Source organism: Lagopus leucura, unplaced genomic scaffold (genome assembly GCF_019238085.1).
Source record: "Lagopus leucura isolate 7727_CA_CO unplaced genomic scaffold, USGS_WTPT01 Super-Scaffold_73, whole genome shotgun sequence".
Taxonomy (NCBI): Eukaryota; Metazoa; Chordata; class Aves; order Galliformes; family Phasianidae; genus Lagopus; species Lagopus leucura.
Window position 1 is genome coordinate 86,491,298 of NW_024962252.1, and position 25,509 is coordinate 86,516,806.

The following is a 25,509-nucleotide window of genomic DNA, read 5'->3' on the forward strand; positions in this document are numbered from 1 at the left end:
GATGAGCTGCTTCTCATCAGCACAGCTCCCTGCACTGTGCACCAGGTGTTCAGTGAGCACCCAGAAAGAAGGGGAGGGGTGGAAGTAAACTGCAAGAGGATTTTTTCCCTTCATGCCAGCAGTGGATCACATTAGTTATTGTCAGATCGAACCTTTGTGCCCTAAGTGAGGCTCTGGCATTTCTCTGTTTAAATGAAAACTGCGAGTGTGGGGAACCTTTCCATCTACTTTACCAAACAACACAAAATAAAGGCACTGGAAGGGCCACAGCCATGTTCTATTACATGATGAGCGGAGCAGCCCTGTAGCTAACTGGAGCAAAAGCAGTGTCTGGTGTTTTGTAACACTCCTTGTACATTTTCTAGATACTTCAAAACAGCCACTCACCTTGTTACCCAGCCATCACGTTTCGTTTTCACCAATTAACTTCTTTTAAAAAAATGACTTGAAACCACGTGCCAGAAGTTTGCATTTTTGTGAAATATATCAACTCTTATAGTTCAATTTATTCAGTTACAAATTTCACCGAGAATAAAAGATTTATGCATTTCTCTTAATTAACAGAACAAGTTTAGCTAAATATAAACTCTGCACTAAAGTTTTGCAGTGGCACAATACCAACACAGAATACAGAAGCATCTTTAAACTATACAAAATTTTAAAATTGAAAATAATCCTGTTTACATATTCTTTATACATTAACATATAAAAGACCTCATTTAATGAGGCATCTAAAGGAATCCAAAACAACTCTACAGCTATCTCTGAAAATCCATATCTGGAAATGATTCATTACACAGAAGCTTTACAAGACTATTTAAACAAACCAATACACACTTTTTACAAGGTTAACATTCCAAAAATGTACTCATAGGCAGGTTGTCACTTTTAATTTTTGCAGTTTACCTCACTGGTTATATTTTATTATAAAAACCTTTGTATTTATATATGTAGGGTATGTCAGATAACCAGGAATTTAATTTAAAAGTTGTGCAAAACAAACCAAAAGTTGGAAAAACAGTATGTTTTATCACTCATTTATATAAAATACCAACTAAAACACTTCTTTTTGCCCCACATAGAGGGAAAAAGCCGTAACGACTGTTTCTGGAAAGGTATCACTTCCATTTTTATATTCCTTCATTAGACTTCTTATATAAGTTACGATAAATTAAATGTTCCAACGAAACACTGGCTGATCTACAGACCTGCCCAACATCTTCTGCAACTTTAGTTCTCTGTCCACATCCCACCGCTGCTTCTTTAGACCTGGAACCCTCAGCCCATGCTATTACCATGCTAGCTGGTGGTATCTCAGGTACCTACGGAAGTGCAGCTTGAAGGAACAAAGACTGCCACATAGTTACTGATGTGAGCCATTTCCTCTTCATCACTTCATCTAACGTACCAGGAGAGCCAACAACAAGAGGTGGGCAGAATTAATCTGAACTTTTAAAAACTAAGTTCAAATTACATGAAAGTATGTTTTCAGGTGTATTATAATAAATGCAATTACTAAGAGATTACCAGTTAGCAAAACTACTGCATGTGAATAACAAATGGAGAAATTTAATGTAATGCTTGCCAGTAATGCTGGTTTCCTTAAGAAGCAAATATAATATATTTTAAAGGGTCCGAGAGGTTTTCTTTTCCCTTATCTTCTGGCAGTTAGGGCATTTGTTGAAGCATATATAAATGAAGAGGATTTTCCAGAACTACTTGCTATACACTTGAAAGAAAGTTTTCAGTCTCTGTTGGTGTTATTAGCTGCAAAGGCATGTAAATTTCCCATCTGGCTCAGACCACTCTGAATATGTGCAACATGGATCTCAACATTATTCTGAAAACAACTACAAGGGAGAGAGGAAAGAAAGAAAAGGATTAAACCTCTTACTTAAGGGTTGCATATGAATACTTCTACAAGGTCAAATAAATCATAGTAGTGCATTCATATCAGTTATCAGGTTGCATCAGCAAATAGCATTTACAAAAGCAGTTGCAAGAAGTCAAAATTACTGACTTGGGTTCTTTAAAGACCAACTGTAAAGAACCACTGTAAAGTGGTTGGAGCTAATGAAAGAAAAACATTGTGAAGAGATGCTAAAGTACCCAGACTGAGTACAGTGAAATGCAAAGATCATCACCTTCTTAGCAGTGTTTATCAGCCCTTAGTTGAATCCATTCCCACATTTACTTGCAACATTGATGACAGGAAGTTTCTTTTTCTTTTTCTTTTTTTTTTTTTTTTAAATCAAAATGGAAAAGTGCTACAAAAAAACCATTTATCAATCCTTCAAAAAATCAATAAAATCAAAAAGCTGCCTTACTATCTTGGCAAAAAAAAAAACAACACAAAAAACCCCAAAAAAACCCAAACATGCACATAGCAATACCAGTGTGGAGGGCATAAGAAAATGCTTAGCATTTCAGTATTCTTTTTTTAATTATGTAATTCAGTGACTATGCAAATCTTTAAAAAAGTCATGGTCACAAACTGTTAGAGTTCACAGTATACTCAGGAAGAATATCATCATGTTCTTGCTATTTTTATAATGCCTCCTCAGGCACCTGCTTGTGACAACTGTTGAAAAATGGACACTGGACTAGAGGAGCCTTTGATCTGGCACAATATGGCTGTTCTTTTGTGGTTGGTTTGTTTGTGGGGTTGTTTTGTTTTGGTTTTTTTCCCATTTAAAGTATTGTTAATAGAAGCCAGGCAGAAACTCTAATTGTCTCAGTTACTAATGTCTGATATTTACAGACAAGAGATTGAGTAACACTAAAAAAAAGAATACGGAAATTGTACAGAAAATACTCTGAAGTAACAGTTGTCAATGAATTTCTCGCTCCTCAGTCATTTTAGTTGTTGCTGTATCAATTTATCACTTTTTTAATTTTTTTTTTTTAAATCAGGTTACTGCACTGGTAGGTTCAAACAGAAAACTGCTAATTCTGTACTACTTTAAGAAGATCCCTTTAAATAGGACCACTTCCACAAACAGTTACCAGATTAAAATCCTTACTTATACTTACTTATATTCACCTCTAAAAGACATTAACAATTGCTTGCTGACACAAAACGTGTAATTAGGAATTAAATACTCAAAGTAGTGGTACCTGATATTTGAGGAGTCTATTGAATTCTTAATGTCATTTAATGAATCTGTTAGTGATTTAAATTCAAAGGAATTCAGGTCACCTCCTTCTGCTAGACACTGCAGGAGAAGAAAACAAAAAATGTTCTAACAGTTCAGCACAAAGAACCTGTCAGAGGCTTAATATTATGTACTTAATTGGGAGATACTATTTTTGCAATTATTTTACCTTAATCTGCAGTAATATTGCTGTAAGTCTAGAGATAAGGTCAGTTAAATTTTCACTTTCGACACAAAGCTGTCCTGTTGTGGAGGAATTTGCTTGCCTAACAATTTCCTGAGCCTCCTCTTCACACCTCCGCCTCAGATCTGTTGGCTGGTCTGCGGGCTGGAGGCCTTGGTCTGGAGCAAGCTGCACAGACAGAAAGAAAGATCAATGAAGATTAAATAGCTCCTTTGCATTTGGTGCATGTATGAACTGAGAAACGATTGCAAAAAAGTCCACAGGTATATAGCCTGCTTTGTTTTTTTCTTCATTTATATACATGCATGCCTATTCCAAAACTGGCCACTGGCATCATCAGAAGTGCCTGCATTCAGGTAAAAGAAACAGAGAGAAATAGAGACAACAAAACAGACACAGCTGCTAGCAATTTCAGTTCCACATGAGCCCTGCTTACGCACTATTCCCAGAAAATTCTGATTTATTTTTTAACTCAGGTTAAGCAGAAACAAATGCAGGTTCCAGCAAAATCTTACCTCATAACAATACTGCTGAACTTTATGCAACACTTTATTTAAGTCTTTGTTTAGTTGTTCTAGATCTAGAACAATAGTTGCATATCTCCTCTGAAACTCAATGCTTATTGGCATAGAATAGGATTTCTGTGGAAAAGACAAAGCATGTTAAAGTTAATGCAATATAAGTGGAACTCATCCAAAGGAATTTTCACTTTCAAATAATATTGGGGTATTTGAAATCCCAGTGCCTAATAGAAATGTTAACACGAAAAAACTTAAAGCCTAGTATCACTGCTTAGAACTCCAAGTGACAATTGGTGCAGTAACTACCATGCTTTTATTCTCTTCAGAAAGCGCTATGATAATCTGTGGCACTAAACACTACAGATGACAACTGCAGTCTGACCTGCTTATTTCACCCACAGGGGGGCACGACTTCTTTGTACAGTATGAACAGAAGATTATTCTGTCAGTAGAAGAACAGTACAGGACAACACGTCCAGCAGCTCCAGAACATAAGACTCCAGACACTGACAAACAGTTCAGCTCACAGACAAAAGATGGTTGGCTTTTAGTAGATGGAAACAGATAGCATCTCTGTCACAGGGCATCTATGCTTATCTTGAATGACCAGCATCACCTTTACCTCATCTCCGTTGCAGGTCAAGTGAAAAAAAAGAACCAGCTATCCTTCTTATTTGCATTTGTTTATGCAACAATGTTTAGTCATCAGAAAAGTGGATACTGTTCTGTGTACATGGCAACTAAAAAGAGTACGGTGATGTTAAGATGCTTCATTGTTAGGAAGCAGTCCTTTCCCTGCTTCGTGTGTATTTGAATTTATTACTATTGCCAGATAAAAATGGGTTATAACCAATATCTCTTCTGATTTTGGTCAGTTCTTTTTACTTCTATGCTGGATTATTTAAAAAAAAGAAAAAAAAAAGCAAATAACTTTATTTCAACAATTTTATCAATGATTATTAAAGTCTGACAAACTCTACCTGAATGAATGAAGTCAAAGGATTCTATTTTACTCATGTTTAAGTTTGATACTGGTATTTAAGTGGGCAATTGTTATGTTCAAAGAAAGAGTCATGTTCAAAGAAAATGCATTCTAAAGGAGAAGCAACACATACTAAGAGGCACAAATGTAAATGGGATTACCAAGGGGACAAAAGAGCATTACAGACAGGCTAAGAACATGACCCAATATATGTCTTCTATTTTTATCAGGACATAAATAGTGACACGAGTTGCTTTATGATTGCTGACTGAAAAAGCAAATAGCAGAAGAAGTGTTTAACAGCTATCTCCAAGTCCTTGTCTAGGCTACAACTGAGTTAAGATTTATTTTTCCTGGACCATCATCTTCTCTATTGTTTCTTTGCTCTCTCAGTGTTGTTATGTTCCTTGGTATTCTACAAAAAAGTTAAATCTATGACGCAGCAGACAACTGACATGCTAATATCTGGATTTTTGTTTAGAGGAAAGCTAGTGAAAAACTCAGCCCTTCCTATAGATTTCTTTACCCCTACAAAGGTAAAGACAACTCAGTTGGAACAGATAGCTTTATCGTTTCTAATAAGGAGAGCTGGTAATTTTTCTGCATCAGAATTACAGATTGCAGTAGCATGTCTTAATCTTGCCTCTTTTTGCATCTACTTTATTAGTTTTATTAAGCACAATTAAAAGACAAAGCATTTGACATACAGGAGAAATAATATAACAACTGAACTGATAACAAGGTTTTGAAGAGCAGCCTTTGGGCAATAGGTAGCACGATAACAACGTGCACATTGCCACCAAAGGGATAAAGAAGAAAACCACACCACAATAAAGTCTTCAACATTCAAATATTTTACACTAAAAAAAATAAAAATCAACATTTTTGGTTTAAAGAAATAAAAGGGATTCTTTTTCCTCTCCGGACTTCAACATTCTGTTTGTACACGGTAGGTAGAGACCACTGTCTGAATGGACATTAGCAGAAGGTTGAGACTGATAGCTTTCCACTTTCAAGATGATTGATAGCCATGGGTGGTAGAAGAGGCATTCTTGTAATTTTGACTCACAGACTGATGACTAGATAAAGCCTAGCAAGAAAACTGTCCTGCTCCTGATAATTATGCTGTAGCTGGTCATATATTGTAATTTTAAATGCAGGTCAAGGGCACTCAGAGATTCATGCAGAAAAAATCTGAACTGAGTTATCACTTTGTCCAAAAGCACACCTACCATCTTCAAAATAAGACAAATGCTTTACTGACTCCCCAAATCCTTAAAGTGCATAGCATATATCAACTGACAAAACAAGGAAACATCATCGTCAATTGACACGTAAAACAAGGAAATATTATACCAACACTAACGTTAACCTGTTCCCAAAGCACAATGCTTTTAAAGCAACTGACCTCTCTGACTTACCTTAAAAAACTAATTTAAAAACTCAAACATTATACAAAGCAATAAGGAGCTTTTTATCTAGACTTTGTTTTAATTGTATCAATTTGCACTAGCTATTAAAGGATATCCTTAAGATCTGAGAACAATCTTACCAGCTTTTCTGCTTCCGTATTCATCTCTCTTAACTGTTTGATGTGTTCCTTCTTGATCATAAGGATTTTCGATAACCTGGTCTAAAACAAAGGAGCTCTTTTTAGAATGAGCAGGTCCTTATGTAGTTCTGAAATTGCATACAGATTCAAGATAATAAAGTGGATGTATTTTTTACCATTTAAAAATACATTTCTCAGTTGTTTATAGCATCAAAATGTAGAAATAAAAATTGAGACTAAACGATGGATATTTCAGAGGCTTTTAAAAGCATTTTCAAATACCTTAGATTGGAGAAAGCTGAAATCCATCAGCTGGAATTCCCTCCAGGAAGACTAACACAGTTTATATTGTTAGAGGCAGAAGAATCAAGAACCTAATTTTTCTTCTAGCCTGAAGGAAAACTGTATCATCATGGTGATAACATGTACTGCAATTAACAGCACTTGTCCTTCCATAGCTTTTGCTCAGAATTCTAGCCTGTTCTCAGCTGTGCCCTGGACTGATCACTAGCTCTTTGGGTACATTCTTGCAGTAAAGCCTGGTATACAGATTGGATCTACTTCCTACAGTCCTGCTCTGGGCATTCCATTTTTCCTGTTTCTTTCAGAACACGTATATCCTGTTCTTCTGCCCTGAGGATCTAACAGGCTGAAGAGGAAATCACTGGGACTGCTCTCAGCACATACATCGCTTCTAAAACTGTTCATACTCTCTCAAGCCCATAGAGAGAAATTTTAGCTTCATTTCAATCAACAACGGTTTTGTTACTGTTATTAACAGAGCCAACATGTCAGGTTTTAAAAAATTTCAAAGGGTTTAACTGCATCCTAGAAGGGGAACAGAAGACTGGCAGAGATAGGAACTCCTGGTTCAACATACGCCATGTGATGCAACACAGCATAGGTACTTTTCCCATTCATTCTGCTTGCTTCTAGCCTTGTACCATCCCTCAACACTCACGGTGAACCAGCACAAGCAGTTTTGCAGCTACATGGAAAACCACATAAGGAAAATGAAAATGATAAACAATACATTCAGGAAAGACAGGAAAAATGTTTTTAAATCGTTACTTTTGAGATGGATTATTTCCTTGATCTAGTTCACTGCCACACAAATGCACATGATGGCATTACATTTTCTCATGGGAAAAAAAGCAGCTTTTAAAATTAATAGCACCTGAATATAGAGCAAGGAAATGAAAGCTGCAGAATTAAACCCTAAGGGCATCCCAGCAATAATACAGCTGATCCAGATGTACCTCTCTACCTGGATAGGAGGCATTGCCTGGATAATGATAATTTGATTGTTACTGACACGAGTACAGCAAAGTCCATCCTTGGCATGCTATGCAAATAAGGAAAAAGGATTCTTTCAGTTTAAGACTTCCATGGAAGCACAACTTAATATGCTCTGTTCAAAACAGAGAGAAAGTAGTTATATTCAAGTAGTTCTAGGAATATTTGGTATATATTCTTTTTACAGAAAAGGTAAGGAAAGGAAAGCATTGGGAAACTACAGTACTGTATTTTACAGCCCACAGAGGCCAATACAGCTGGACATTCAAGTTTTTGTGCTGATTAGGTATCTAACAAACATCAGCATTATCTTTAAATTAAATGGAACTGGCTTTTAGTTCTCAAAATTAATCTTATCATAACAGGGGCGCGATACTGTGAGTCAACAGGAAGATTAACATACAGTTTTTCTGCACTGCTTTCCAAGCAAATCTCTCAAAGCCTATACATAAACATTTAATAAGCCTCACGGTGCCCACGTGAAGTAAATAGATGTAATTAAACCAATGCAAACACCTATACTTAAACTCAGAGGTGTTGGCAAATGGCATCTGGGAGGAGGGAAAGTACTGAATACTCTCTGACAGTGCTGCCAAAAAGTTCTTTGCCAAGCTATGCTGTCATCACCACCCGGCAACTAATATATTTAAGCCCCTCTGATGAAGCTGGTGTGTTCCCAGCTTAGCGCAGGCTATTTTATCTTGCAAGTTTTGGGAACGATTACTTGGTGATAAGCTTCTATGATGATGTTCATATATATTCAAGGATGTGATCCAGTCCATGACCTTCGTTGTTACATTATATTCACCCTACTTCTAGAAGTACTCCAGTGGTCAAGGTAATTTAATTTTCCCTACAAGAAACTCTGATCTTCTGCTGTCTTAAGATGTTGACCAACTTTCTTCCAGTGCTACATTTTATTAAACAGAACGCACTTTTCATTTGCCAGTATCAGCAGTGAATACCTTAGTTCAGGTCAGTCTTCTCCTCCTTGAGGAACTCTAGCCTAGCAGCTTCATTTTCAGCATAACTCTTCCTGCTTACTGTTAAATAGTTCTTACTAAACTGGAAAAGATGTTTTAGTAGAATACTCCTCCCAGTGTGAAAATTAAAAGACATGAAGGCACAATCCTTACAGCATGCTTAGTATTTTGTATATTTTTTGAGTTAAAAAATAAACAACATGAATACAAGCATTTCAGTGTATGCAATAACTTGATGGGGAACATATTTCAAAAACTCTCTCACACACAAAACCAGACAAAAATCTAGCATTCATAGCTCTTTCTTCCTGTCTTCAAGATGAGAAGATACTTCTTTTTCCACAGTCATCAGACTGATACACTTCTCTGACTGTACTGCATTAACATTCTCCCTCTACTGGACACGCAGTTACACTGCAAACATTTTTTTGGTTTTGGATTGCTTCCCTCCCAGTCTAAATTTAATCTTTTCCCAAACCAAAACCCAAAGAAACAAACAAAGAGAAAAGCATATCTTTGTCCACAGTAAAGATCAGAAAGAAGCCCGAAGGCAAAGTATAAATATGCAGAAATTAAAATAATATTAATTAAAAAAAAAAAAAAAAATCAACAGTGCTGTTGAAAAGTGGTTGCTACAAGACTGAGTGTTTGCATACAACTCCAAGTTGTACTTAAGGACAATGTTCTCATTACTTAATCACTGCACATATTTCTGGCCACATTTCCTTTTGCTGTGAATTAGTTTTGGAACCCATAAAAGAGAACTAAAAGGCTTGGCTGAAACCTTTTTAAAGGTACACAATTATTTTTTTCTTTAAATCTTTTGTCCCCAATACAGCTTTTCCATGAAATTGTTAATTTTATGATATCATAAGCTATGTCCTAATCATAATTGCTCTGAAGTTTTCCTTCACAGAAAGATTTTCTGACCATTTAACTGCTGAGTCGTCATTAAATCAAATGAGGGCTTTGACATTTTTACTGCAGCAGAGCACAAAAAAAAAGACAGAACTGTTTAACAGTGGTCTTTAACATAAAACTACTTCTGCATTAGTGAATGCAGAGTGATCGAAATTCATTGATCACTGTATATTTTGCAACACTGGTTTCAGAATCATTCTTCACTTTTAACAAGTATGTCAATGCTCTAGGCTTAAAAATAATGTAAACTCCCACAATAAAATTTGTTTTAAGCCTCTTGACACCTGTATCAGAAACCTCAATCAAGTATAATCACAAACCAATGCAAAAAATCTACAGCTTCACTTCTTTCAAAAAACTTGACAATCTTCATGCAAAAAATATCTTAATACAGTACCTCTCGAGTGCCTTCACTTCAAAACCTCAGATTAAAAATTTCAGGTTTCCTGATAATGAGTAATGGTGTACCACTAAACATGACAGAAATTATACAGTTTCCAGATTTGAAATACAGAAACACTTTCACAAATGGAGCAGTTTAGTACCAAAGTCATAAAGCTTCACTGATGATATTCAGTGACTCAAGGAGGATGATAGCTGCAGATCCAGCTTAGTAGCATAAGCAAAGACTGTATCTTTTGTTTATTTCATTTCTTAACGTAACCAATCTTAGGATGACTGTATCTAATTCAAGTTTTTTTGGCTAAGCCAGATGCCAGAGCACTTTTTCCAAGACTGGCTTCACACAGTATTACTGCAAAAAACTGAATAAATCATTCTGTTAAGTAAAATTAATTATGCTGAAAGGTCAACATGTACTGTATCAGTGGGAACCACAGACAACTGGATTCTTTGAGCCAATTGTAAACTTTTATCAGATTTTCAATGTATACAAGAACACATCTCAATTCTAAATAATTTTAACACTGAGTATTCTGATTTCTTGTAGCACATTTCAAACTACTTTTCATCATTAAATAATTCAACCATAGATTATAAACCAAGCTCACACGATCAATTACGTTATCTCATCATCCTGAAGAATAAATTGCTTAGATTATATTTGATATTCAATAAATCTCATCTTCTTAACATCATTTGCCTATAATTTTCTGAACTGCTGTACAAAAATCACTGAAGAATTAATTCATGAAGATGAATCATAAAACAATTTGGATTTGGAGGTAAAAATTATATCTTTTTAGACACTGGTAGAACTAGGAAAGATAAGAGAGACTTCTGGAGACATAAGGCCTTTCTGAGGTCTGAGAAAAGAGCAACAAATTTTAAAGTTTATTAATAAATGAGAAAAAAACTTAAAAATGTACTACTAATTTCTTCTGATAATTTAATCATTTTGATATTACTGTCTTTCATATATCACCAGAATTTCATTTAACTGCAGAAGAATAGGCAGAATAAGCACAGAAAGGGCAATACACAACAAAATTAAGAGCAGAAGTTAACACTTACCACTTGAATGAGGAACTCTACTGGAAAGCCACCTAGCGTTTCACTGTCTGTGCCTGAAATTTTGTTTTTCCACGACGACTGTCCTAATAAAGGATCGCTGTCCTATACAAGAAAGAGTATTTCATTTATTAGCTTCTTTTTTTTTTAGAGGGATTTGCTAAAATTACCTTATTGAGGAACCTGAGAAAACTTACGTCAAAGGCCTTGAAGCTAACAGCTTCAACATTTGTCATAAAATATTTCTCTGAACAATATTATAAATTACAGGAAATAAACAACTTACTGTAATTGGAGACTGGAGTGAAGGTGTATAATGCAGCCGGGGAGGGGTCATAAAGAACCTAGAAGGCCGTTGTTTCTGCCCAAAGGCAGCGATTGGCATGGTTTCATGAGGTTCATTACTCTGCAATGACAAGAAAAATAAGGATATTCTTCAGGTGCCCGGCTAATTTAAAAGCTTAGCATACCTTCTCAAACACATATTTTATTTCTGGAATCTGGATTAGCCATGCCCACCCATGCTCCAGGCCCAAGCAACAAAAAGGAAAAGCATTTTGCTTTCGGGCTAGTGGCAGCTTCAAAACTATATTCCACTGTTGGAGTTTGAAAAGTGTTATAGCACTGCATTAAAACAAACAAAAAACCCCACCAACCCAAATCCTGCAAGAGAGTAGACCTCAGACAATTTTATCTTCCTTTAGTAGACCGAATGATATACAAGATACAAAAGAACATGCTGCCCTCTAAAAATCGTGCAGTCTAGGCCAGACTATTTAACAGAAACAATTCCCTGAAGTTCATAAATCAATACAAAAGCATGAGAGCTGGGAAATAATTCAATTTTTTCTGGCTGAAGTAGCATTTTCACAATTAGTTTCATTACCATAAATGTTTCAAAATTATTCAATCAACATATAATACTTGCTTCCAACTATCTCAAGCCTTTCCTGACTTTGGCAAATTACAAAGAGTCAGGTTTCCTTGAACAACTCTAGAAATTCTGCCTAGATCCCACAGCAGAATTTTCTTTGAAAACTTACATTACTCATTATACTTCTTCATACTCAGTCTAAAACAGTAACTCTATTTTGTTATTTCAGCTTAAGTTATTACATTTGTATTAGAAAAAGTGATTCTATATAACAATCATCAGCAGAAACTCATTCTCCCAGAAATTCCCATACATCCGTTATGCTTGTTTCTGGTTTATGACAACACTACCCTGGATGTAATCAGTCCTTTGAATTTTCTTCTTCTAGATTAAAGGATACAACTGTAGATTTAAAAAAAAAAAAAAAAAAAAAAAAAAGGATTTGCATTACAGCTGTTTTGAGAATGTATCATTACTACTTACAAGAACTTCATAATCTGGGATTGTCTGTGTTCCAAGACCTGCCCTGTCAAAAGTGACTCTGTACGTAGCGTTAAGGGTGTCTACTGCTTCTATCTGTCCTGTGAATAGCCCATCATGGACACCTCGTAATCGTGCTAAAAACAAACAAAAAAAAAACACAAATGAAAGAAAAAATATATCAATAACAAAAACCTCCACAAAATCGCAAATATTATAATGCTCTGATGTCACAGAGAAGAACAGACATAGCAAATCTTCTGCATGTAACCTCGGCACCATCCAGTACATATATAAAAACAAACAAACAAAACTGACTAGATTAGATGAAAAAATTGTAAGCCCAGGAAAAAAAAAAAACCTGTATCTGCTAGCAACACTACCCAATTTTTGTCAAATTTAGTTTTGCAAGTCAAACATTTCCCACATCCAATCTTCAGCACTACATTTACGTCTAGACAAAATACTATTTAACACCCAATACCTTCTGACAATTAGCAGGCAAAAATCAATTTTGGAATGATTTTGCATACTATTTCTCTATGACCACTTGCACTGATGATGGCATACTCAGAAGATTTAGAGCAAAATTCAAGGATGTAGCTCTAGGAGAGTGAGAAGATACAGGGTGCTTTGCATGCCTGCTTTTCAGCAAGAATTAAGGACAGTGATGCTGAAGAACTCAGAAAGCAATGAACAGAAGAGACTAGAGTGGGAGATATTTTGCTCAAGTGAAAAGTATCCTGCTTCACAGACAGGAAGGAGGAATTTAAGAGTTTTTACAAAATAAAGCAAAGCTGAATTTCCTTTACAAAGGAGCTTTTTTAACAAGATTCCTTCCTCGGGTATTAGTATTTTTTTCTATAAGACTATATTCTGTTTAGCATACGTATTTAACTACTCTGCAGTATGAATTGTAGGTTTGTTTTGAGACGTCATTTTATATTTATGGAAAATAAAGCTTAAGTTTTATATTAGCTCATATTTTAAACTTTCAGGCAGCACTATGCTCTTGGCATTGAAGCCTCTCTAGGATTTGTTGGATATGCTTTACTTCAAACAAAACAAACCCAAACAATACCAACAATAAAAATAAACAACTACAGTTTCAACACCAGACATAATAAACCACAAGATCATATCTCAAAACCACGTCACTGTTTTACAAATACTAGGTAATCATTATAAGCACTTTCTCAATGAGCCAGCAACAAAAGCAATGAATTTTTAATGTTTTAAGTTTATTTTATCTATGCACACTATATGCACTACGGTTTACCAAAATCTTTGCAAAAATCTTGGGTATTGTTTATTAGTTTTTTTTAAGAAATTACCTGTAACTTTTGTTCCTATTACAAGGGGCAATGGAATTTCATCTGGAAGATCTTTGAACTGTGAAATATCTGCAACTTTACGCTGCTGCAAAAGTCTTATTTTCTGCCGCTTCTGTTTTAATGCTGATCTTTCTTCCTCAAAGAACGCAGAGGAGCACCTACAATACCATAAGGTAAAAAAACTATACTTAGATTCGACACTGAAGACATACATATACAAAGACAAAGCAAACAAATAAGCACAGTTTACAACTCAGTGAGAGTAATTGAAAAAGCCTGGAGAGAAGTGCTCAAGAGAGAAAGATTTTGGTGAACAGATTTTAGACTGTCTGAGTCTCTGGAATTATTGCTTCTACAGTAACAGTTTACTTAAAACAAAATTACAACAACAGAAAAAACAGCAACAAATAAACCTAAACAAACACTGGACCATCCACAGAACAACCAGAAGGACTCAGATATGCCGTTTGCATTAATATTTCAAAAGAGTACAACTTTTGAGGACTTTTTCTGCTTACAGTGGTCCATCTGGCTTCACAACAAAGCTGAAGCAAGCCTCACATCCAGCCTATCCTCAACGCTTGTACTCGGGATTTACCGCGAGGTACCTGCCTGCCATCACCTACCGTACACAGTACAACTGTTTGAAGGTTAAACTTAGCATGAAAGGGCAGCAGACTCAACATAAAAGGGCATTTCCCTGTCTCTTCTACTTGCATTCATGCCGAGTACCTCTTAGACGCAAATCTCTATTACGTAGATTAATTGTTCTGACACTGATCACAGTACCAGTATAAATTTGTTTGAACAGGGGTTCTTGTGTAAAATCAGATCATCTCTAACATTCATCTCTCCCTTTGCTTTGGTCTTAGACTGTAATTTAAGAGACTGCAGACTCACAAGGTCCTTCTTTGGTTTTATTCATTTTCACTTTTAATCTCCTGAATAGGAATGATACATGAGAATAATACTGAAAGAATAAAGATATTGCTCCTATCTCTATTCCTTATTAATTAAGGAATCATTCCTGTGTGGACAACAGAAACCATTTAAAGGAGTACGGATGCTATCACAGGTCTGCATAATTGCAGAAGCAGTTATTTATGAAATAATTTACTACAACTTTCTTAATTTTACTGTAGTCAAATGCAATTTGAACATCCTCTGTAGAACTTATTAGTTAAATGTTGATCAGTGATCAGTAAGAAGTGCTATTTTACGAGGTTATTTTAGACAACACTGAAAGTTTCTCCACTGGTTCCCCATTCCATACCACCAACTATTTTCCTTTTAAAAACTCATAAAGATCTTGCTTAGTTATTTTTCCCTCATGTAGTATTGAGCAGCCAGCTCCTCTATTTCCAAGTCTCCTAATTGCTCTTATTATATGCTGAAATAAACATTCATGTTTTCTTCTGTATATCCCTCAAACTGTTTCACAAAGCCACTTTGCTAATCTCCAAAATTTCTCTTTCTTGCAATATGTATGATCACAGGAATTGAGCTGTCAATGTGCTGAGTCCTTTTGCACTGACTTGTGGTTTTACACTTGCTTGTCCATGTGCATGCATCATGGCCTTTTGTCTTAGACATGGTTTCAAAGTTACATGGGGAATGGAGTGTTTGTGTTGCTCAGCATGCCCACTGAGATCTTAGTCCTACAAAAGACATATAAAAATGCAGGAAGAGGAACAAATTGAATCAATGAAGTACTTCCCTCAGACCTGCACAGCAATGCACTGCAGAGAAAGTTCCTTTTCTAGGTTTTCAAATCACTATCACCACAGAAGTCATCACTCAGGGAAGTGGCAGAATCATGGTGCCTGGAGGTGTTTAAGGAAAAGGCAGACAAAGTACTTAGGGACATGGTTTAGTAGGCAATACAAGTGGTAAGTGGACAGTTAGACTAGATGATTTTGAAATCTTTTCTTACCTTAATGATTCTGTGATTCTATTCTTTGTGTAGTCTAGAAACTGTACTCTGTGTAGACTGAGCAACAGTGGGCATGTGTCCATTCACCAGTTTACTACTGAAGAGCAAAACGTATTTACCTGGAGTTGAGTATTACCTAATGATCCCATAAGAAATTCAAAATATCTGGAAAGGGATGTGGCAAAGATAGATGGTGGCTGAGGATTTATGCAAAGCTTACTTCAATATTCTTAAAGATATTATTTTCTTCATACTTATTTTTGGAGAGGAAAAAGTGTGAAATAATCCTTGCCATAGGCTATGAATATGAACTAGCAAAATATAGGTCAGAGCTTTCAGCTCCATTGAGGAGAACAAAATATCATAGCAAGACAAAAAATGAGAGAAACAAAAAGGCAAGAATGGAATTTAGTATTAGACCTTGTAATGCACAAGATCTTACTTCAGGAACAGCAGATACTGTCTGATGTTCTTTGACTCATGCCCTTAGAAATTCAAAGCCTGAAATACTAACCACCAATTCTTAAGGCCCTACAACAGAAGCATCGGGAATTTTTCACTGCTAGCTCAGATGCCTTTAAAAAGACTGTCCCAGATACTGTGGGTCATGGGAAGGGAAAAGTATTTCTACCTTCTGTTATGGGAAATCTCCTAAATGTTCTCTTCAAAATGTTCATTCATTTTTGTACCATTACTATGAAGAAAAGTTAAGGCAAAAACTATGTAGAGATCACACTGCAACTTCCTTATTTTTCCATCTAAGTGTTCAATCTCTTAAGAAGCCTCTCAGTTTCTACCTTGGACACCACCATTTGAATAAACACGGGGGGGATCATCATCATCATATAATGTCAGGACAAGCATACCTATACTTAATTTATGTTCATTCCTATTTCACAACCTCAGTGAAATTTATATAGAGTAGACAAGACTAACAACTTCCTCTTCTTTTTCTTGTAGCACATATTCTCACAGCCTTCTGGAATCTTACAAGCTTTGTGGGTTCCCAGGAACAATACTGCTGTGCTATCCAACCACATTGTTGCTGGTGTGATGGGATGTTTAACATAGCAGCAGACATAAGAAAATACTACAATATATTTAATTTATATTTAATAACATAAAATGGAAGAAGAAAGAAAAAAAAAAGACAATAACCTTGTGCACAGCTATCACACAGAGACACTGTTATTTTCTCCATCAACACTATGAATGTGAAATATTATTTCTTCTCCCTCCTGAGGAAATATCAGTATTACCATGGTATTTATCTTACTTGCACCTGACTGTGGACAGATATCAGAAATTTCCAACAGAGAAATAATAAAAAACTATACTCCAGAAGTAGATTAAAATTATTTCATAAAGCACTTGAATGATTTAGAATCATTCAAAATCTTTTAAAACTGAGACAAAAGAACTCTATTGAGATCTTGAAAAATATTGACAATATTTTCTTGTTTTAAATTATTAAAAAAAAAAAAAAAAAAAAGGCAGAAATGCCTAATTGACATAAGGCAGGATCACATAATCTTTTGGTTAACAAACAAAATCAGATTATATCCAGTCACATGGTTCTAACTTCAGAATTTATGTGAAAGAACTTTTTGCCCACTTAGAACTGTGGGTCCTCCTCCTCTTCAAAACAACCCTTTCTATGTGACAGCTTAAAAAAAAAAAGAAAAAAGATGTAACAATTAAATGGTCCAATGCATCGTAGAATGAAGCAAGTTGACCTTATATAGCGATACGTACCTTTGGCAGAAGTCGAATGAATGAAAGATTATAACCTTCAACTATACTAATTTCCTTTTCGAGAGAAGCATAGCGAAGAGAAACTAAAAGCTATATCACAGTTAAGCTTAAACTAGTTTAATTATTTTAATAATTAATTTTTATATTCTTTAGACTCCATTAATAAGCCAGTCTTTTCTTACCTCAACATCATTTACCATTTTTCTCCTGATCTTATAGAATTTACGGAATCACAAAATGGCTGAGGCTGGAAGGGACCTCTGAAGACATCTGGTCCAACTGCCCTGCTCAAACAGGGACACTGAGAGCAGGTTGCCCATGACCATGTCCAGATGGCCTTTGAGCATCTCCAAGGCAGGAACTTCTCCTGGCAACCTGCTCCAATCCTCAGTCACTCTCACAGTGAAAAAAAAATAAAACAATTCCTTATGTTCAGAAGGCACCCTCCTGTGTTTGAGTTTGTGCCCACCGCATTTTACCCTTTCTCTAGACACCACTGAAAAAAGTCTGTCTCTCTCTTTTTTATATCCTCCCTTCGCGTATTTGTACATATAGATCAGATCACCCCCTGAACCTTTTCTTCTCCAAGCTGTAATGGTTCTGACAGTGGGTTTAAAAGTTAAGAATTCTTAAATAGAGAAAAAACTATGCTCTTCATTCAATACTGGATTCTTGTCCACAATGTCTGATATTGTATGACTGAGTTTTCCCCTCTTTGTTTTGGCAGCCAGGCCAGGAGAAGCTGAAAATCTAGAAAATAGTTTAAAGAAATAATACAATAAATGAGATGAAAATGTGCACTTGTTTTCCCTATGAAGAGCTACTTATTTCTAGAAAATACATAGTGGAAAACTGCCCTGCTTTCCATTCCAGGAAGCACTGCAACGTAGAAGATGCAGTAATAATTTCAACATACTTTAGCTTATCACATATCTAGAGAGGGTAGAGAACATTTCAAGTACAAGCTTTTGAGAACGGAGGGGTGAGAAGTGATGTATATGCTCAGAGAACATTACTTTAAAAAAAAGTTATTCCACACACATTTGTTACTTACTATCCACATGCAAAATGATTCCAAATGATTCCAGAAAAAAAACAATTCAGGTAACATGAAACCACATGCAGTTATTAAATGAAAAGAAAAAAAAAGAATTACCTCCGTGGTTTTCCCATTAATCGTCTGATTTTTCCCCATTCAACTCTTGTCAATTTTCTGGTTTTCAAATTTGGAAAAGATTCCTTCAGGCATACACAGAAATCATTATCTCCTTCAAATAGGGGTCTGTTAAAATATAATTGGCTCTCTATTAACTACACTCAATAAACTTTTGTCAGAAGATTCTTAAAAAAGCCCATTCATAATAAGAAATACATTGAAAATGAGAAGTACAAATACATATAAATAAAAAGTCCCTAATTCTATTTCAAGGATAAATTTAATCTGAAATCAAGTCAGTTGAAAACAAAAGACAGAAAGCTTCCAGGACTATTGTTCTGCTTGAGCCTTACTATGAATGATGTTTAAAAGTGTTCATCTATCTTGCTACTATGGGGAAACATAGACAGTCATTCTGCTTTGTAATGTGTATAAGAGCATCAAAAGAAACTTCAGCAAAGCCAACAAAGTGTCACGGAGTCACTGCAGCCCACTGAAGGAAACCATTAAGATACAGCAAGGTATTAAGAATAAAGGAAGGGACAGTAGTAATGTGCAAGAGGATACTGAGGAATAGAAAAATGGTTCCTTTTTCATAAATTCATTCAATAATAAATCAGATTCTCAGAAGGTTCCCAAAATACAAGAAATTGAGCCAACCTGTCTCTGTAGCTCTCCAGATATACATCCTACCATGACTCCACGACAAAGCAGAGGATTACTACAATAGAAGTGAAAGTTCAGAGAACCTACCCACTTACAAACTTCTCTGAGGTGTTATGATCTGTCATAACACAAAGATACACCTTATGTTTTATGACTGTGTTTTACTTTGTACTACATTCTTCTTGGGCTGAGAAAACATGGGAGTTGCAATGGATATGCCTAGCTAATAGCAGGTTAATCATTACAGACCATGTGCAACCGGAATAGATCTCACCTGGTGAAAACAAAAGTAGTGCATCCTAGATAAAGCCACTTTCCTCCATTCTCTACAGGGCATTGGGATTTAAGAGGGGAAAGAAAAACTGCTACGGGTCATCAATCATGTTCAAAAAACAGATCAGGGAGTGCAGAAAAAGTTTTATTTTAATCAGATTTACTTTCAGTAACATAAGACGTCCATGTAAAGGAAAGCTTTTTAAAAGAAAGAGAAAGAAAGAGAAAGAATCTGTATTTGATTTTTACTGTCACTTAATTTTAAGCAGGCAAACTGTAAGCCCACAGCATTTACAAGTCTGGAAGCTCTGGGAAACGGTGTAAGCAAACTGGGGCCCTCTGATCCTTGTAAGATGCTCTCTAGAAGTTTCCAACCATAACAAAGTCAATGGGATTTTACAGAAAAATGGTTCTACGTACAGCACCGTAGATAGAACTCAACTAAAACAGTTTAAATCACCCAATAATCTCATAGATGACATTTGCCAAGATTAAAGTATTTTACAAACTTTCAGCAAGTAATTGGCCCTTAAATTGATGATGTCAATTTAGGATAAGATTTGGTTAAAATATTGTAAGATGTGTAGAGAGCGCCATATTTCATCAGTTGACAGCTCTATGCTTTAAACTTTACTGCGGTTCACCTTGCCTAGATCTTATCACCCACAACAACATAAAGTTCTTCTTCCATAGAAATGTAGTTTCTTAATAAATTAAACTATGATAATATCTTCACAGGATTGTAACTTAGTAGCATTACAAGCATACACTGATAATTATGAAAGAGATTTTTGGATTTACCTGCTAAAACAAATTTTTGTTTATTGATAGACCTAAAGCTTCACAGACATTTGGGAATAAAAAGTTCTTGGACTGTTGTATAATTAAAAAAAAAGAAAAAGAACAAAAAAGATTGTATATGTCACATACTAAAATTACTACTAAGAATAAGTAGACTTTCCACTCCCTCCCTCCTGGGGAAAAGAAAAAAAAAGAAGGAAAAAAAAAACATGTAAAAACTACTTCTTTCAAAAGATCTAACTCCCACAGAAGATGAATTTAGAACAAACTGAAATGAACATGTAATTTTTCTGGTTGTGGTGAACAGATTCAAAAATGTTTCTCTGCTGCTATGATTGCATGCTAAAGTTAACAAAAAGAGCTGCAGCAATTCTTATTAAATTTGGAAACAAAAACAGTAATTATGAATAAATTCTGGAAAAGAATGCTTGTTAACTCTGAAGCCACCCTTTAATTTATTAAACATTAGTGATTCACACAACAGTTAATCCGTAACAATTTTTGCATTTTATTCCTTGATTAGGACTAAGTTAAAATGGTTCTTGTAAACAATTTATACCACCTTACTAGGTGGTGTTAAGCAATAAAGGCTGAAGCATAGACTTTGGAAACAACTTGGGAGATTAGGAGATCTAAGAAGATGCTGACATCTAGGGAAGAGCTGAACAGTCACAACCCAGTAGTCTGTTTGCAATCACAATAAAAATAACAGGGACAATAGGGAAGAAATATAAGTAATAAAAGTTTACAACTTGTAGGGAATGGGTATCTTCTGAAGAGGCAGTCTCCTTTCCATCTTCATTGTACACCACTGACCCAAGGGTTCAAAAACCATAAGTGTTCTGCTAACCTCATGCTTAAGAAGCTAAAAACAAATGAACAAAATCTTGCAACTGCTAGAGGCAGAGGCCATAAAAAATTAATTATTTCCATGAGGAGACATTCCAAGAACTAAAAGACCTACCCAAGTAGGTTGCTCATTATAAAAAAGAAAGAGAAAATCATTTTCAAGAATAAACTCTGGAGTGTCTAAACAGTGTATAGAAATGTACGGTTCAATTTCAGAAAACAACTTGTTTCTATACTAATAGAATATTTATATGCTTATATGAAGGACACATACTTATCTATATTAGAATAGAACCATTCATATATGCACCACTTGTGAGCTTTGGGAAGTTTGAGCAGGTTACGAAGCCGTAAACCAATCTTCTGTGAAGCTTTCTTGTCTGGTGTTGACATCGTTGTATTAAACTTCTATATAGTAAAACAAAGGAAACGGTTAAACAGTCTGCTGTCCTTCAATACTCAAATCATTAAACTAGATTTTCTTGATACAAATTCATATATTAACTATTGCTACATTTTAATTCCACATATTATTACATGAAAATTTGTTGTTGTTGCTGCAAATCTGTAATAAACCTTACTGCACTTTATCAGCAATGCAATCAAACAAAACAGATGGCAAACTTTAGCAGGATCAGCACAACATATTATCTTCGCACAAAGCTCTTCCAAGGAAAGCTTTTTCCTACACTGAAACTACATTGCTGATAACAGTACACAAGTACTGAAGCACACACAGGCCTCAAATGTTCGAGGCACTACAGAATAGTTTCAAGTTGGCATACATGATGTGGTAGCTGAAATGCCAGCAGCATCAGTCACCTCATCTGCCCTACTGCTTCTACTCTTGATAACTCTTAAACTTCAGATGAAACTAGCACAATAACGTCAAAGCCCCGAGCAGAGCATCTACTTTTTGATAAACTGGAAGAGTATCTAGCATGGACATAAGCAATCAAGTTTAAACTAAGTTTGACAGCTATTTTATAAATTGCAGAAAGGCACTGTCTTAGATCACATGCATAATCTAAGAACTGTTTAAAGAAGACTAGAAAACTAGCTCTGTAATTTCCTTACAGGGATGGCAATCTTGACTAACAGAAAGAAAAGCTTACTGAAAACATAACAGTTTTCAAGAACATTAGTTTAACTGGGTCCCTATGCCATAATTAGTTGTTATCCATTCCCAAACGCTCACAAATGACCTTCAGCAGCAGTAACAGAATAAAGCACAAGGTAGGCACCTTGAAAGGAAAAAACTGGGAGGAGACAACCTGTTATGCTTAACCACTACTTGGTATATACAGCCCCCCTTTTTTCCACTGGAACTCCAGGAAACAAAGGCTAGCACAATGTTAAGATCCACGTGTTAAAGCAGCTGTAGGCTCTCATAAAGGTTTTTCTAGCAATTGTGGGACCTCCTAAGCCAACATTTAAGTACAGATGAACTAGGCATAGGACATTATCCAGGCCTTTTGACTGTTAAGAAATCATAGTAACAAAAGAGAGAAACATCTTTGACAAAACAAATCCAGCAAAACAGCAGTTACTAAGTCTTCCCCATTCTACACAGCACAGTATGGTTCATAAGGTGCATATTCAAGTACTACTTGTTCAGCGTGGCAAATCTAGACTCACAAGGTGATGGTACACAGAGAAGTGATTTGGATGACAAGGAGTGTCAGAGAGCCAATTCTTTGAAACAGATGATGCCTGGTTTAACACAGCAAATAAAGGGCAAGAAAAATAACTGCTACTCTTTTGTGCTATACCAAGAAGCAGACAGTCAAGCAATGGAGCAGATAAACAAGCTATCTGAACTGGAGGATGGCATCATTTCAGGACAACGGTAGAGATGGCTGTGAATATATTGAAGGTTATAACTCTACAGCAAGTTTCTAACTACTGAAATATATTAATTTATATAGAAGTCTTATAAATGATGTAGTCTGGGGAAGAACCCTCGCCAATTTTTAACTGAAGTGGAATAAATTTGTGCAGGAGTAAGATATGCTGTAACTCTGGACTGCTTTCTAGCTCTGTATTCTTATGTCCAGCATCAAAAAGAACAAGTGCTCTCATAAACAATCGTAGGAACACAGTTATGATGAAGAAAATACAAATCTGGTTTGAATTGAGGCTTACTCCTAGCAACATCTTTCCTCACAGGCATATTCATAGACAGATACTGCAACTTGAAAAGCAAATATATTCTATTCTTCAACTAAAACATATGGGCTTGTTCTTGTTTTTGGTAAAAATATCTGCATACATGTAGGTACCTGTGGAACCATCACAACCTTCTGATTTCTTTTGGGTGACCTTGTGTTTATTTGTCTGTCATCTTCTTCACAGAAGAGTCGACTCCGTTTTGAATTTCTGAAGGGCTGCACATATCAAAATTGAGAATGAATTACAAGAAAAAAATAAAAACAGATTTCTCTGTTCATGCACGGTATTCACAGTGAGAGAAATGGAATGCCTTTCTCTTGCCACCTACTAGTTTTAAGGCACAAGGAATTTAAGGATCAAGGTTTTCCAGTGCTAACCATTATCCATTACCCTGCTGATGGCCCAGTCCCAGGCAAGAATTTAGAACCTAACTCCCACTTGTATCCAGATGAGTTAGATGTCTGAACGCTTGTATATCTAAGCTTAATACATTACTTATGTTGGCTATAAACACCTCTCTTAAACAGTTTGTTCTAAATTTTTGGTAAAACAAATTGTCTAAACTGTGTTTCGGTATGCTCTCATCAAAAATATTAGCTGTATATATTTTTTTTGCACGGATTATACGAGTATATTATTTTACTATTATTACTTTTAATTTACTGGAAGTACCTACACTAGAGAATTCTAAGTTCACATCTGAAGAACGTAAAGCTTGTATAAGTTATCAAGCTATCAGATAAGAGAAGAAATTAGAATTTATGTTGACAAAAATTTACTCATGCTAAGAGGTTATAACCCAAAAAGAATGAGAAGGCTGACTAAAAAATGAGAAATTATATTGTAAATGTGTGCCAAGAAGCTTGTCCCTCCTTTCTAACACTTCTGTTTAGTTATTCCTCAACATTTTACTCTATAACAAAAATTTTGAGTTTTCAATGAGGTCAAAACAGTAATCTCTGACTGGCTGTCAACACTAAAAGCAAGAAGCTTTCCCTTCCATGAAAACTGCAGCAGAAGCCAATCATAATTGAAGTGTCTCTCCTTTGCAGAATTTCAGGGCTGCACCATTGTAATTCAAACTATTAACAAAGGTGATGAGTGAAGGTCAAACAAATGCAGAAATCATTTCTGCCAGTAGAAGTGGTGGAATGATGCAAATTGGTATTGATATGAAATCTGTAGCTTCCACAACATGAAGAATATTAACAGCAACAATAAGTCCCAAGTAGCAATCATAAAATAAATCAAGAAAGAAAAATAAAACTTCACTAACAAGCATTTATATATGAGAAATTTATTTAATAAGCTTGTAACTGATTAAAATATCTGAAAGGACACGTTTCTAATTGAATACATTAGTAGTAGCAAAAAATTGGCTTGTCCCATGCCATGAGAATAGCTGGTGCTTTCCCAGGGAAGTATGTTTTCCCCCTTGCAGTTGGATAATAGTTCTGTATATGTGCTGGACTAAGCACATGGAAGAAGGAAACTCCCATTTCTTACACACTTTATGAACCAGGAGAGAGACACACGCTGAACAGAGAAGCTATATATTAGCATGGTAACTGAATAATGCCCACATCATATTATCAGTGATTAGTTTACCATGTTAATTTTTCTGGATGTTGTACATGAAGACAGAGAAACACGTGTTGATTTTATTTCTTCAAATCTGACAACTTACTAAATCTTAAAAACAATATTAGATTTAAATTATAATGTCTTTATATTCTTTTATTCCATTTCTGTTGAACTTGACAAGCTATCAGCCTAAAAAAGGAAGGTCAGAACTACTCTAACATTTAAGCGTGGAAAGAAATCACAATCCTGCTTCAATAAAGACTCTTACTATGTTACTAAACTCTTTTTTTTTCTTTTTTCTTTCCTTTTCCCCCCTTAATCACATCATTCTGGCTACCAGACTTGGGGTCAAGTTCTCTTGGATATTTTCTATTACATTTCAGTATTGAAGTTTGAGATGCTGGTTGCAGAACATCTGTTTTTCACTCGCAAATGCCTGTACAGCAGTACTTGATGATGCTATACCAGATTAAAATCATGTGTGATATAGGAATAAAAATACTCCACCTAGAAAAACTTAAAAGTTCCTTCAACTTTCCACTAAGGCTGTGTTACTGCAATAGAACTG

General features: G+C 35.5%; 1 protein-coding gene across 3 annotated transcripts in view; it reads right to left on the reverse strand.

Moving 5' to 3' along the window:
• Positions 1-465: 465 nt before the first annotated feature.
• LIN9 (lin-9 DREAM MuvB core complex component) overlaps positions 466-25,509 on the reverse strand; it is a 38,180-nt gene continuing 13,136 nt past the window's right edge. For 2 of the 3 annotated variants that reach the window (XM_042895155.1, XM_042895158.1), the window contains exons 4-15: positions 23,468-23,572; positions 21,460-21,593; positions 18,597-18,722; positions 13,753-13,910; positions 12,422-12,555; positions 11,351-11,470; positions 11,068-11,169; positions 6,395-6,475; positions 3,855-3,980; positions 3,325-3,507; positions 3,118-3,215; positions 466-1,850 (exon numbers count right to left, since the gene is read on the reverse strand). In XM_042895155.1, the coding sequence (XP_042751089.1) occupies positions 1,745-1,850; positions 3,118-3,215; positions 3,325-3,507; positions 3,855-3,980; positions 6,395-6,475; positions 11,068-11,169; positions 11,351-11,470; positions 12,422-12,555; positions 13,753-13,910; positions 18,597-18,722; positions 21,460-21,593; positions 23,468-23,572 (1,473 nt within the window). In that variant the 3' untranslated portion in view covers positions 466-1,744. The remainder of the gene's footprint in view (positions 1,851-3,117; positions 3,216-3,324; positions 3,508-3,854; positions 3,981-6,394; positions 6,476-11,067; positions 11,170-11,350; positions 11,471-12,421; positions 12,556-13,752; positions 13,911-18,596; positions 18,723-21,459; positions 21,594-23,467; positions 23,573-25,509) is intronic. The other variant, XM_042895156.1, reaches the window with a different exon arrangement.